We start from the raw sequence: 14464 nt of genomic DNA, 5'->3' as shown, positions 1-14464 counted from the left end.
ATAATGTCCTGAGTTCACCCACAATTCCCATTGGTCCATTGAAAAATAACAAAATGCTGAATTATTATAACTGGCACAACACATCATCATCATCAGTAGGATGGTTATGTAGAACGCTGCGTGTGTGGCACCCTAATGATTGAATGGGTGTGTACCAAACACTGCCACAGGACTTCCATCTCCAGGACGTAGGCAGGTCAGGAGATCGTGAGATCTGGCATGCGATCAAGGAAATAATTCTAAAATGGAGAGCACATACTTACTATGTCTTGTCTGGTACTCATCTGTCCATCTGTGGAGTCCCCCGGGGCAACAGCGAAACAGCAGTTCCCAAACTTCACTTCACCAGGCAAAAATAGGCTTGAATTTAATCACAGCTACTTGTTTGTTGAATGAAACCTGCCAAAGGGAAAACAGTAAAAGATGGAAACTGCTTGATAAAAAGATCATGAAAGCTTCTAAGATGTGTGTGATAGCTAGAGATAGAACCATCTCCGTCTCTTATACACCTGTCTTCAGACTGGAGCCGCTGCCCTACTGATCACACTGCTCTCTCTGGGAAAAATGAGTGTTAATCAATATAATCCAACCTTTCTACAAAGAAATGCATAAAGTAAGTGCAGCCAACAGTAAAATTACTTTTAAAGGTTGGGTTTAAGGTGTTGAGACAACTGGTTGTTATTGGCACAGATTTTACTACGCTGAATTTGATCAAGTTGCTTTCTTTTTCTGAGCCATATCTCTGTTTTCCTCCATGATTAGAATTAATTTTCAACCAGTAGCATTAAATCCTTAGAGGATAATAGCATGTGCACCATCAAGGCCACACAAAGTTAAAATCCTGTGCTGATGTCATCACTAAAGTAAATATCATTACGTTGCATCATTCCCTATGGAAATCAGTGTAGTAGAAGAAAAAGATTGGAAATAATTTTATAACTGTTATTAATTTTGCAAAGAACAAATAGGATGGTGTGACCACTCACTCCAACTGTCACCATTCTGACAGTTGATCCTGAAAATGCCCATCTGCTGCTCATAGAGGTAGTGATGCACTTCTGCATCAGAGTCCACATTGAGGTGAGCCGGGACAGTAATTCTATAAAAAAAAAACTGGATGCTGGCTATTTTCTGCTCACATGACATCTTTTGAGCAGCATTATGTAAGGTCACTTCAAAGGCCTTCTTTCCTAAAAAGAGTTTTCTTTAGTTTGGTTGGCAAACACACTCTTCTGCACGACACTGCCTGCAGTCGACTGGCATTGAGTTTTCTCATCCTGGCATGAAGTCATTGGTCTTTGACAGACACACTCAGAATAGAGTAGCTTGTTCAAAGTGAGCTTTTGTTAACCTCTGTTGTTAACGTTCACAGCAAAAAAAAGAAGAAAAAAAAAAAAAGCACTCAGAAAGAGCCATCAACATGATTCTTCTCTATTCATCACACATTCAGAAGAATCACGACTTCCCAAGAATTGTGCATTCACTCCTGTCCACTTACATAAGGGTGTTTACACAAATAGAAACTGTACCACTTCTGGCAACAGTCATATTGCACGCATTCAGTGTAATAGCTGGAGAATGACTTGCACTTGAAACCTGCGAGAACCCTAATTTGTAACATTGTGTCTAAAAGATAAGGTTGGTGGTTGGATTACTTGAATTTTGGCTTTTACACTGTCGCTATAGGCTCTACAAAAGCAGGTGAACAAGTTGGAAACTGCTGCTGGTAGAAACCCAAAGACGTTTTATCAGCTGCATCAGTCAGCTCCAGTATCTCTTATCTCGATCAGTGCACGGTTGCAGGAATAAGAGTCTTAAGTGGAACTGTTAGTGACATGGAAGTGGGATTTAAGTGGCCTGAGGAGCGACCTGAAAAACAAATTAACCAAAAACAGCAAATAGAAAGAGACCAAAAAAACAAAGCCAGTGTTAATCTGAGTTCTTTCTTGTTGTTGTCATATACCATGAAAAGACAAAAACCAATGTGTTTGACTCTAACTTCCAATGTTCCTACCCTGTCAATGGCATTCAGGATCAATTTCTCAGAGGTCAAAGTATTTTAGAGTGCTAACAATTGTTGCTTAATTCCAAAAATATTTGTAAAAGACACTGGCTATTGTAGTTTTTCTTAAAGAAAAAGTAACTCAAACAGGAGTGAATGGTGCGTTTGTTGGAGAACAGTATTGCATTAAAACAATGCAAAAGGATATGTGTTCAAGTTTAGATACCAGTGAATATTACAATACAAGATGTCCTGTTTAAATAGCCTCACCAGTGTGACAGGTTTCAGATGCCAAAACACGGCAGAGGCAGGATTTTACTACTCCATAATTATCCCATCGGCAACCTCTTGATCCTTGTTTGGAACGTTTTCAAGGCAAACAGTGCAAGTACGTTTTCCTCGCAGCAATGTTTGCTTGCACGTATTTGATCGGCCAACTCAAGAGCCTGAGATGCAACCTGACACCACTTTTACTGTGCTAGAAAGTATTTAGAGCAGCAGCTCTGCAGATCTTCAGCAAAAACTACAGTGTGCATACAGTAATGAAGAAGTAGAGTATGACAGCTAGTGCAAAACAGTGGCTCGATGTGTTAGAAGGGAATTATGTTGAGCTTTGGCCTTACTCACAATACTTGCTCATTGCTGGTTTTGGTCTTTTCATGGGATTTGAATATAAGAAACTTCAGTAGGCTACTATACATCTTCTGTGCATTACCCAAACAAACTACTTATTTGAGCTAATCCTGCAGCAAGCATGACATGAAGGTTATAAATGAACATACTGAACAATAAAGCCTTTATTTTTTTTTTGTCTTTCCATAGTTCAAGTTTGTCAGTCCCACCCAATTAAAAGGTGGCAAATAGAGTGAAGGAGTAAGAGGTAGAGCAAGTGTTCCATTCTCATTGTGATCAGCGTAAAAACTCACTTTTACACACCAAGGGAACGGCCATCCAAAGAAGGCCAACAAAAAAAAAAGAAAAAAAAAAAAAAAAAAACAGCAGCTTCTTTGTGGTGTTGCTAGCTTTCCCTTATTATTCACAATCATAAATACTCCTAACTCGCTGACTTTTGATAAAGGTCGCACTACAGTGTAAACCAGAGAGGCAATGAGTGCTAGCCATGAACAGAGGCATGGCAGTTATCACTATCGTCACTGTCGTCACCATCATCACCACCATCATCATCATCATCACAGTCTCTGAACACTTGGAGTGGGGAAACTGCCACATGGCAAGGGTCTCTTGTAATGAGTCCAAGGGGCTCTGCATAGTATGGTCTGACAGAGTAGATAATGGCTGCCCACCATGGACTGAAAAGAGGCTCTCGCTCCAGCACTCAAGGAAGAGTACAACCTCAGGGAGGGGGTTAAAAAAAATGGGGCCGCCGTCTCCTCATGAAGGAGAGCGCAGAAACCTGAGCAGTGGAGCCTGACAGCACATCAGTCCAAAATAGGTGTACGACAGTCAGCTGGCCCTGCGAGTACAAGTGTTTGTGTACGCGTGTCACACTGCATTAAAACTAACTAATACCAACCACTCTACCATTCATCTTCACTGCCAGGTTGGGACAGTGCCATGTTACATTAAAAAAAAAGAAAGAAAAAAGGAGATAGTATTTACATCTTTAACACATAAATTATTTCCCTACCATACTGTCTGTGTAAGGCATAATAAGGTCTCTGGAAAAAAATAAAGAAAATATAAGTGCCTCATATGAAAAGACTATGCTGACTCCAGAATTGAGAAAAGTCGGCAAAGGGAAGATTAAGCATCCAAATGAATGAGAGAGAAGAAGTCCAAAAGAGGGAGAGAAGAAAAAAAAAACACAATAAATTCAGTAATTCATGAGAACGATTTGCAAAATGGCACACGGAAAAAAGATAAAGCTGTGAGCTTGATTCGGCAACCCCTGAATACTTCCAGGTAGTAACAATGGCAGCACTGGAGCCCACCTCTTTAATACCCAAGAAAGAAGAGGAGCACGGAGGGGTCACTGCATGGAGGGTTTGCCTCAGATCACCGATGATATGGGACGCTTTACATTCCTGCATCGCACCGCTGAGCGATCTAGGAATGACTTGCAACTCCTCTTGCCCAGAATGTGACCTTTGACATTTCTTACATGTTTTGTCTCAGCCCTGGAGCCTCCCACGGCCCGGCCCATGACAACTGCAGCCCCTGCACTGACCAATCGCCTGAGGGCGGAACCAGGTCCGTCTGACAAACAAGGCCCTAGTCCGGTAAAATTCACACTTTTCAACGATATACAGTATCAAAACTCTGTATAATGAGAAAAACATACAAACGCTTATGTAAATATAGCTTTCAATATGCAACAACATACACATTAACTGTTGGTTTTGCAGATGAAATTCAAATGATACATACAATATGTGTCACAAAGAAATAATGGCTGGCTCTGTCCATTCTGAAAAGGAGAGAGGGGAGGGGCAGTGGGGTCAAAAAAAAACAATAGCGGAACAAGACAAAAACAACAAATCAGGTTCAGTTCATATTTGTCATGTTGGATAATTGCGCACACAGGAAGCTTGGAGGAGTGAATTAAACCTCTCCAGTTGGCCATACGAGTTCATATTACCAAAACTCTCCCACTCCAGTGCTGCTGGGCTGCTGTCAGTCTTTGGGTCACCCCCCTGTTGTGTGTGGGTGCATGAGAGTCTGTCATTCCAGTGAGTTTTAACAACAACAAAAAAAAAAAAAAAAAAAAAAAGGTAGGCCATTGGTTCCTTTGCTGAGAGGTCCCGCCTACCCTGATGGGGTGGAGCCGGGAGGGAGCCCATCAGTCATCCAGGATGACCTTGACAAAACTGGCCACGTCTGTCTCTTTGGAGTCATGCAGGGTGAAAAATGGATGTTTCTGTGTGTAAAGAAGAAAAATCGCATTCAAAACACATTGTTAGACATCTTGACTGATAAATAAATATTTTCACAACTCCGGTTGTATGTTTTCTTTTCTTCTTTTTTTTGACTTTGTTGGTTGTTTACTTGTGAAAAATACACACCCTGGTCATGGTGGGTTAATTGGGTAAGCCTGGCCTCTTGTGGACGAACGCCAGAACCATGGTACAGTGAACATTACAGTATTGGTGTGGCTGGTGACAAATTACTAAAATAATATTTGTTGGTGTTTTGGGATGAGAGAAAATAAAATGTTAAACCTGCTTACCATTAATTCTGTATAAGCTGGTCTCTCATTTGGCTTCTTTCTTAAGCTGTAAAAACAAGAGATAAATTCAAAAAAGTGAGAACACAGTGGCTGTAAACGCAGTAAAAACAGAGTAAACACTGACCCCTGCTGGGCCTTTGGCTGCATTCATTTTAACCACCAGGTGAACACAGTTGGTCATTGCGTGCGAGGAGACTTACCATTGGGAGATGAAATCTACAAAGTCTGGGGAGAAACGGTCGGCAGGCAACTGTGGAGACGGTTCGTCTACCACCTGTTTGAGCTGCTGGAACGGGGTCCCCCAAGAGTCGTAGGGGAATTTCAAAATGGCCAGCTCAATCTGTGAGACAGAGGGAGGCAGATTTAACCACAAACATTTGTGATAGGGCAAACATTTCATGATTGCCTGTTAGGATTTCGGAAATGGTTCAGTAATGATTCAACTTGAGTCATCTCTGATGAACACCTGCAACTGTTGCAGACATTTCAGAGAATTCTTTAGCACTGTGAATTTTCCAGTTGCTTACTATCAGTACTCTATTTAATTGAACAATGTTTGGAAAGCAATGCAAAAATTTCAGGAAACTAATATTACGTTATACTATACAGAATTTAATAATAAGCTGGACCAGTTTTTCCAGACTCAGACACAGGCAAACTTCTGACTGTGACAGCTCTGTAGTTCAGATTTACAAACACACAAAAAACCCCAACAGAAGCTTCTTTTGTTCTATTCAACTTAAGAAGACACAGACACAGAATGTGTCAGTCTGTAAATTGTGTCATAGTAACTGAGGTCAGCATGAAATGGTATGGGTGCGCCACCAACAAGGCACAGGTATCAAAACTGTCAAGGGTCACACCATGACTCAGCATTAGCGCTGGCTCGTGTTTAGAAAGCCGAGTTACCTGTAATGGAAATCCTCTCAGCAAATATCAGTTAACCATTTCAGAAAATTGTCAACACCAGACACCGGAGATTGGGAATGAGTCAAGGCAGATTTTCCTGTTTTAACCAAATTAAGTGTATATGTTTTTCCCCCTACAATGTGCTTTGACACAACACTCTGCAACGTCAGTCGTAACACAAGGAAACTGCAAAGCATTTCATAATCAAAAGGGATCTAAAGGAAAAAGGTGGCAACATAAGACTGAGCTATTTACATTTTGGTATTTGCCACCAGCATTAGGTATAGGTGAAATCAACTCAGTCTCCACCACAGTGAATACACATTTATTACCCATCAGAACAACATATTGTTGTTGTCAATGTTCTTATCCCCATTTAAAACCAGATCTAATTATTAGTATTATTATTAAATAATTGTCAGGAGGAGGGCAGCGAGAACATGGACTCCTGCAGTGATTTATTGTCAGAAAAACTATATCAACACTGGTGTTAACTGTGTGCAGCAGAACACTGAGTATCACAAAGTCATAACGACAATACCCATAATTCAGCCTTACTCACCATTGTGATACCGAGACTCCATATGTCTGATTTGACGCTGTAGCCTTTCTGGTTGAGGTCAGGGTTGATCCGCTCAGGCTGAAATGGAAATTATGATCAATATAAATACTAACACTATAAAAACGTAATCTGATCAATAAAAAACTATTATACTGTACTTTTAGAGACAATATTTTTTAAACTATTCTCCTGTATTCTTTGACAAAAAAGAGGAACCAATAAATTAATTAATAATGAGGCGAAAATAAACACACAGTAATTGCATTTACTTTAATTCAGATTTGAATAAAGTCATTCAAGAATTAAAAAGCCATGTAAAAATAAGAATAGCTACAATATGGATTTTAAAACATGCACTGGTCTTGCGAGCCCACATTTTAGGCCTGATGTGTGAGAGCTTTAGGGTTTGGACAGTAGAGGCCTGATTGCCATCAGTCTGGGGTCCAGTTAAGGAGCTCCTGGCCTGTGGATTTCTGGCTTCCCTCCAGGTGAAGAGTGTTTTTCAAAAACCCCAGACACTGACACTGGCCAGGCCTCTTGGGAGCGGTACAATCCCTCAGTAAATTTCGAGAGAATCCTTCCCCTGAATCTAAGCCATACTGTACCAGGAATCTCCACCCTGATGTCTCCTGGTCCCTCACTCACCGCCATGTAGGGCTTGCAGCCTGCATCCATGGTCTTGGCCACGGAGTCCACCAGGTGGCCACTGATGCCGAAGTCACACATTTTCACTTGGCCCCGAGTGTTGATCAGAACATTGGAGGGCTTCACATCTGGACAGGGACGTTGTCGGAGGGGGGGGGGGGATTATAAAGAAGGTGAGACATATTAATGGGAAAACTGAAAACTGTACATAATGACTTCCACTTGCTTACCTCTGTGTATGACTGACAGGTTACTGTGCAGATGCTCTAATGCCTTGACAATCTGTGAGGTGAAAAGGGGAAAATGAAGGGAGACAATGACAAATGTAAATTATATCTTACCAATACAGATGTGTGTTTTACACAACAATTAATAATCATCGTTATGTCCATCACTGGTCAGGTTTGGTGATGTGAACACAGCACAGTGCGCAATCATTTCCAAATGTATGAAATAAAAACACTCAGCAAAATAAGTGCTTAGAAATTGTTCTACATTTGGGTGAATTTACTTATTTGTTTTTTTCAGGAAGTTGAATAAGAAGTAGATACTTCTCTCATTGTTTGATCCATTTATGAACCGGAAAAAAATAACTTGTGGTTATAGAGTGGGTTATGTGTTGATAATATGTCTTGATGAACAGTTAATCCATCACCCTGCACTTAATATGGGGTGTCTCAAGCTATATTACTGATTGCCTGGTGACAGAAAGTCATTATGAACATTACTTTCCATAAAACCACAAATTGCTCTCTTTATCATCTTTGTTTTAATGTTGATTCTATTGTTCCTTTACTGTACATATAAACATACTTAATAACTAACTAATAATATTTTAGAGTCTAATGAGTCAAATATGGAACTGAACGTACTGCTACTGTGATCTTTCCCAAGATGTCCTCAGGGATGGTTTTGCCTTTATCAATAACGTTCTTATAAAACTTATCCAGAGAGGTGTCCATCAGCTCCATACAGATCCATACATCCCCCTGAAAAAGAGAGGGGAGAAGCGAGATGATGGCAGGTGTCCGTGGTACTCACAAAATATGTATGTTATAAGGATTGGACAGTGGCCTCACCTCTCTGAAGAGGGCGCCATAGAAAGTGACAGTGAAGAAGCAGTCCACTGTCCTCATAGAAATGTCCAGGTCCATCAGAAGCCTCTTCTGCTCCAAACTGTTGACTGTGGCACGAATCCTCTGAGGACACAAACATCACAGGTGGGCTGTCATTTGTCATGTCACAGATCTGACAGATCTGACCTAAATGTTTACAAGCTGAGTTCATATGTTGAACGCATCTATGAGTCACGGTGTCTATTTTAAAAGCGGGGTGCATCTACAGAGAGGCCAAACCAGGTAACCCGAGTAGCAGCCTACCTTGACAGCCATGATAACACCACTGGGCACATGTTTCATCTGGTGCACCACGCCGTACGCTCCCCTCCCCAGCTCTGCAATCTCCTCCAAGTCATCTGCCTTCACCACAAAGTTCTGCAGAGAGGAGGCAGACATCACAATAATGTATATGTATTCAACACGGCAAAGAAAAATAGAACTGATTTCTCATGGGAATACAGAGCTGGCTTTACCTGATCTCCGATGGTGACGCACGCTTTAGAGTCAAGATCTCGAGGGGGCCTGCGGAGAGCGAGCAACAATTATGAAAACTGCAAAAACTGTGTCACAACCACAACAACAGCCTATGGTCAGTTTTGATGCCACAATACTCAATAATAATACTTATAATAATTCATAGGCTGAAAGACACTGTGCATGTTTATTAAAGCAATTTATGAGCAAACATTCATTAAAGTAAGTGCTAAAACCAATAATAATAAGCTCTCACGCTCTCTGAACCCTGTAACTCTGCAGCTTGTAATTAACAACTGCACCAGGCAGAAGAGCTGTAAATGGAGCGCAGGGACATTCCTGGAAAGAAATGTGCAGAGTATTCTGGGAATTTAGCTTTTAATGCATTTCATTAAGGAGAACTATAGTAACGCTGGACTTTTGAGGCCTATGTCAATACACAAATACAATATAATGGTTCATATTCATGTTTCTGTGCTGAAATGTATTGCTCCTTACACACACCCGACACCACTGTATCTCTGATGAACTAATATTGACCCAGCAACTGTATCAGTCATACTCTAATTCTGTGGCTGCCATCACTACCCCATAGTAAAAGTTGAGCCTTACGCTGCTGCTGGTGCGGGCTGCGCGAACACTTCTTTGGCCAGCTTCAGCCCAGGGTTCTTCTTCTTCCCTTTGGAGACAAGAAAAACCATTACCATCTCAGCTCAGATCAGAAATTGATGGCTGATCCACAGTGATCAATAAAACTGTTATTTAGCCGCAACCACAAGCTTGTATCATTTTGTGTTTTGTTGTGAAGGATGAAGGGGAAATGGACTTCATCTCCACAGACTCTTATCATCCGATTTGCCATATTACTCTTGAGGCCTGGCCGAGCCGTTAAGCTTCAAATCACTTACAGTGATAACTACAGAGGCCTTTGTTTGTTTTCTTTTCTCCATAATGGCCTATTGATAGATTTCATTCTATTCTGGTAGTAAGGAGTGTTTTCAAGGTAACAATCAATTTGCAGTTGAAACTGACACAAACCATGGCAAATGATCTGTTATCTAACTGGAGATTAGGTGTACTAAAAGCTGAGGCCCTGCTACAGAGAGAAGGTGGACTCAATGACTAATCGACATTGGTATGATGACTCAAATGCTAAAAGAAAGAGGGGGTGGGGGGGATGCAATGGAATTGGGCCTTCCTTCCTGTCATGATTTCTTTCCCCCGTCACTGAAAACAAATCATCTATTAATGTGTTTTTCTGTTTTGTCACAGTTTAGGATTGTTTAAATATCTGGTGTATGCTGCTGTAAACTGTGTTAAATCAGTGACAGCAGTCCATTCATAAACACGGTTTACCAGCAGCCTTTGGGACTTCCCACAAGGGGCTGCAAGGCTCTGCCAGAATGACACAGCTACCGGGCTTACGAGCAACAACACAGGAAACACAGCTCAACTCCTCTTGACACGGACACTTGTGTCGAGCGTGTTGGCTCTTGTTGCAAGGTCGACAGGAAAAACAGAACACTTTTCTTGACCTCTATCTTTGTCCATTCCGATTTGGCCAGATTTTCACCCAGTGGGATATGAAGAGAAACAGTTAAGGTTATTTCCTGTTCTTGCTGCACACAGGGTCGGACGAGGGCTGTGTAGTAGTGATTCTATCCCACTTCGCAGGAACTGCTTTGATGCACGAGGAAGGCCCTCTTTGCTTTGGAACGAACGCAACAGTTCTTAATAAAAGTGGCACAAGTTAGCAACGGTTGGTATGGCTTTTGGCTGACAGTATTTCTGTGGGGTTGTATTTACCAATGAGTGAGTCACACCACTCCAGTCTGGAGGAAGTATGATTGGGTAAACCCCTCCTTTGCTCGATGAATCTGGAGGGGAAGTGAAGTTTTACCAAGATTTTAGATTCTATGGCCTACCACTGAAACGTCAGTCCAAGGCCATTTTGTGCAGCAGCCCTAAAATAGGTCTACAGTGTCTGGACAGACTACGATAGTTTCACGTGGTAGGGAGAGATTGAAGTGTGATTTACTCACACACTCTGAGTCAAAAATAGATTTTGCGTTTCCTCTGTGTGGGATAAAGTATGAGCACTCAATGCCTTCCGATGACCTGACGAATAAGAACGAGGAACAAAAGTGGAGTAGGACATGAACACTGTGCTGCAGCGCAAAAGCATCTGACATGCCAAACATCTAACACAATGTGTTTTGTTCAAGCTGCTGGGACATATTTAAGAATCCTTTCCTGCTGCAGAGAGACTGCAGACTGTAAATTATACTTAAGTTGACGTTATTACTCAAAGTGTTTGTGAAGCATTAATGGACTTGAAATACTATAACACCCCCCTCAGGAAGCAGTCCTGTTCGGGTGTGCTGGTGTGTGCAGTGACCCTGTGGCCAGGGGGCTGTGGGGTGGGATATGACTCATGCCCAGCCAGACTGGACACATCCGCTGAAAACACAACAACTGTCAGGACCCTTTGGGAAATATGATGTCACTTCATTTGGCCCCCCCTTGTTGCTCACTGTCCCCATTCGGGCCAACTGAGGCCAGCGTCACTGCAGCTTACTGCTGCAGGACCTGCTTGGTCCTCAAAATAAGCTTAATAGCACACAATAGTGGCATGACATCAGCCACAGCTGCAGTCAAAGTATATTGAGGCAGCACAGGAAGAATACATGTTACACAGATAGCTTTTTCTCAGAAAGGATCCAAACCTCATATCTAAATATGGCACAAGTTGCATTTGGCAAGTTTATGAAATACCTTTCCCTTGCAAACTTTTATTTCCCTCCTCACAAATGTGAATGGGTTTGTAAGATTAATACATTGTGCATTTTGAGACCTGATGGTATCGTAATCAGATGAGCATTTTTGCTGATGCTGTGCTTACGGTGAAGTGGTGCACTTTTACAGGAAATGCAGCGGTTCTTAGAAAAACCAAAAGATGTTCAGTGGAAAATATCCAGAGTGCAGTAATACACACGTAATGTGGACAAGAATTTCTGGATTGTGCATGAGATCAAACTGTCAATAGCTGTGTGGCAAGTCACCATCAGGAAGCTCTGGCCTCGGAGTGGGTCCATATACAGACAATGATGACTCATGCGCAGATTATCTTCCACACCACCCTATCAGTGCTGTTAGGGAGAACCCAATCTGCAAACATGCCTCAGCAATACCATGAGCAGCACTGCAATGCATTTAGGTCCACTAGAGAAGGCACAACTACTTCTTGCAGAAGCCAGGGAAATAAAACTAATTAAAAAAAAATCACTTTGACACGCACACTTCAGGTGGCTTTGGTGCACATAATCATAACAACAACACCAACAAAAAAAGCAGAAGCACAGAACCTGTGTAGCAGCTATGCAGTGTCTTGCTTGCAGCCAGTGAACTGTCAACAAAGAGAGGCTGCGGCTAGGTATTGGTGCTGCAAGTCAAAACATGCCATGGTAGGCCAAAGGCTGTGATTGCCTGAGCAGCACGCAGCCAATCTACACAGCGCTCTCAAAAACAGTGTGTACTCCCGACCATGGTAACGCTAGTATGGTTGTGTAACAGCACAAGCGGTGAACTTGAAATGTAAATTGACATCATCATCATCATGCTGTGCGCGTGTGTATGTGTGTGTGTGTGTGTGTGTATGACGCAGAGGAAGGACCTTGATTTTTTTTTTTTTTTTTTTTCCCCAAAGGTGTGTGTTTTAGTCAGTGGAGTACAGTAATTGCACAGCACGGTCTCAGTGAGTGACAGGCGGAAGCCAAGTATGTGATAGCGCCCTGGTTCCATGGCATCATCACCGCCTGATTTTATTTTTAAATTGCAGGAATTTCCACGATGGGATGGAAAGGGGGAAAAAATAATACACGTTTTCATATTGGCACGGTGTTAAATATGTACATTTTTTTGTGGGAGGCTAAACACATTAGTACACACAGACTCTAGCCAAACGCAAAAAGGTCCCAGTGCAATCGATGAGTCATGAGGCCGAAAAACACAAACACCTGTGGTCCCACTGTGCTTTACTTTACCGAAAGGGAGAAACTAATCTCAGCGCGGACATTTCCAGCTCGACTGGGGTGGTGGTGGTGGTGGTGGTGGTGGTGGTGGTGGTAGTGGTGGTGGGGGGGCTACGTTGGGGAAGTTGCTTGATAATTACATCTTGGCAAAAGTCCTTTATTGTCGCGAAAACTGTGTTAGCTTACCCCCACACGGGAACTTAGACGGAGCGATGCGTGCGCACCGTTTAGCTAAGATATTAAGAGTAAAAAATAAATAAAAATAATAGCAGCGGCTCCTACGCTGAATACCTTCAGACACAGGGCTGTTTCGAGACTTCGCATGAAGATAGAAAGCTGGAAAGATACGCTGGCTAGCTTCTTTTTTTCTCCTCCTCCTCTCATACATGCAGCCTTCCACCTGGCAAGGTTACTTTTTTTTCTCAAACATTAGCTAGCTTAAACTACTTCCACGCAAACTGCACCTCGGTGTTTAAAAAATGTGTGCAGGGCTGTTTTTAAAAGAGTAGAGAGGGAGGGAGGGCAGAAAAAAACACACTTACCTCCTTTAGACAGAGACATTTCCCCTTTGCTTTGATGAGGGGGAAGGGAAGCACAAAGACTTTTGCCTTTTTTTACTCCCTCCCTCCCTGCATCTACCCTTACACCCGCTCAGGATCGATGGCTTGTCGTGCAAAAAAACTAGCAGCGACTAAAAAAACGAGACGGTTCGTCCTCGTGCAATCCCCAGCGGTCCGATAGCCAGCTCGCGCGTTCAAAGATCGAGCAGCCGACGAATGCACAACTTTAAATAAAGTCTGCGCTGCTTGTACAGTCCGAGTTAGTTTGCTAACAAAACCTGTACTTTTAGGGTGGCCAAAGTCTGACAGCTGAAGGTTCCAGCGACGTGATGACGTACTTCCTGTCTCGCGCAAAGCATCATGGGTCGCGTAGTCTGCATTGTAATCGCGCTACCTAAAGAAAAGCAAAATTATTTCTAACAATTACTATAACTAATATATAATAGTGTATGTTTTATTTTTGTATATATATACAAAAATAAAACATACACTATTATATATTAGTTATAGTTATACTTAAAAGTAAGATACATTGTGCCTCAATAACAATTACAATCACAACCACAGACACGTGTGTATCTCATTGTCTTTTATTATTTTGTTTCAGGATGAAGATACATGCAGGTGTAGTTGCTTTTTAAGCCAATGTAACAATATAAATAAGAGAAAAAAGGGGAAAAAAGAAAACAAAAACAACAATGTCGACCACAGCATACAAAGGAACACTGATAATGGGACTGCACCTTATTTTAAACCTTTTGGTTTGTGAACAGCAAACATATAAGTATATGTCACAGGCCAAGAGCCATGAACTAAAACTAAGAGCTAAGACCATAAAATATCTGAACACATAAAGTACGGTTAGGTGTTTTTTTTTCTTACTATGCATAACATACTGGAAAACCCCACCATCACTGATGCTATAACCACTGTTGAGCTGTTGAATTGTGAGTCCTTTATTGTACCAGACACCTCC

The 14464-nt window shown here is 41.8% G+C and overlaps 1 protein-coding gene across 1 annotated transcript; it reads right to left on the bottom strand.

Annotated features, from left to right (window-relative positions):
• Nucleotides 1-2816: 2816 nt before the first annotated feature.
• LOC310989700 (dual specificity mitogen-activated protein kinase kinase 6-like) lies at nt 2817-13563 on the bottom strand (the record flags this gene model as incomplete). Its single annotated transcript, XM_083976845.1, is given in 13 exon segments — nt 2817-4880; nt 5190-5235; nt 5390-5529; nt 6661-6738; nt 7306-7433; nt 7536-7587; nt 8178-8294; nt 8385-8504; nt 8685-8798; nt 8897-8945; nt 9510-9576; nt 13471-13543; nt 13546-13563. Coding segments are annotated over 13 exon segments (1080 nt in total). The 3' UTR covers nt 2817-4802.
• Nucleotides 13564-14464: the final 901 nt, after the last annotated feature.

This window comes from Trachurus trachurus, assembly GCF_905171665.1.
Source record: "Trachurus trachurus genome assembly, chromosome: 8".
Lineage (NCBI taxonomy): Eukaryota > Metazoa > Chordata > Actinopteri > Carangiformes > Carangidae > Trachurus > Trachurus trachurus.
Note: the sequence above shows the minus strand (reverse complement) of the source record. Positions and strands in the feature narration are given on the sequence as shown.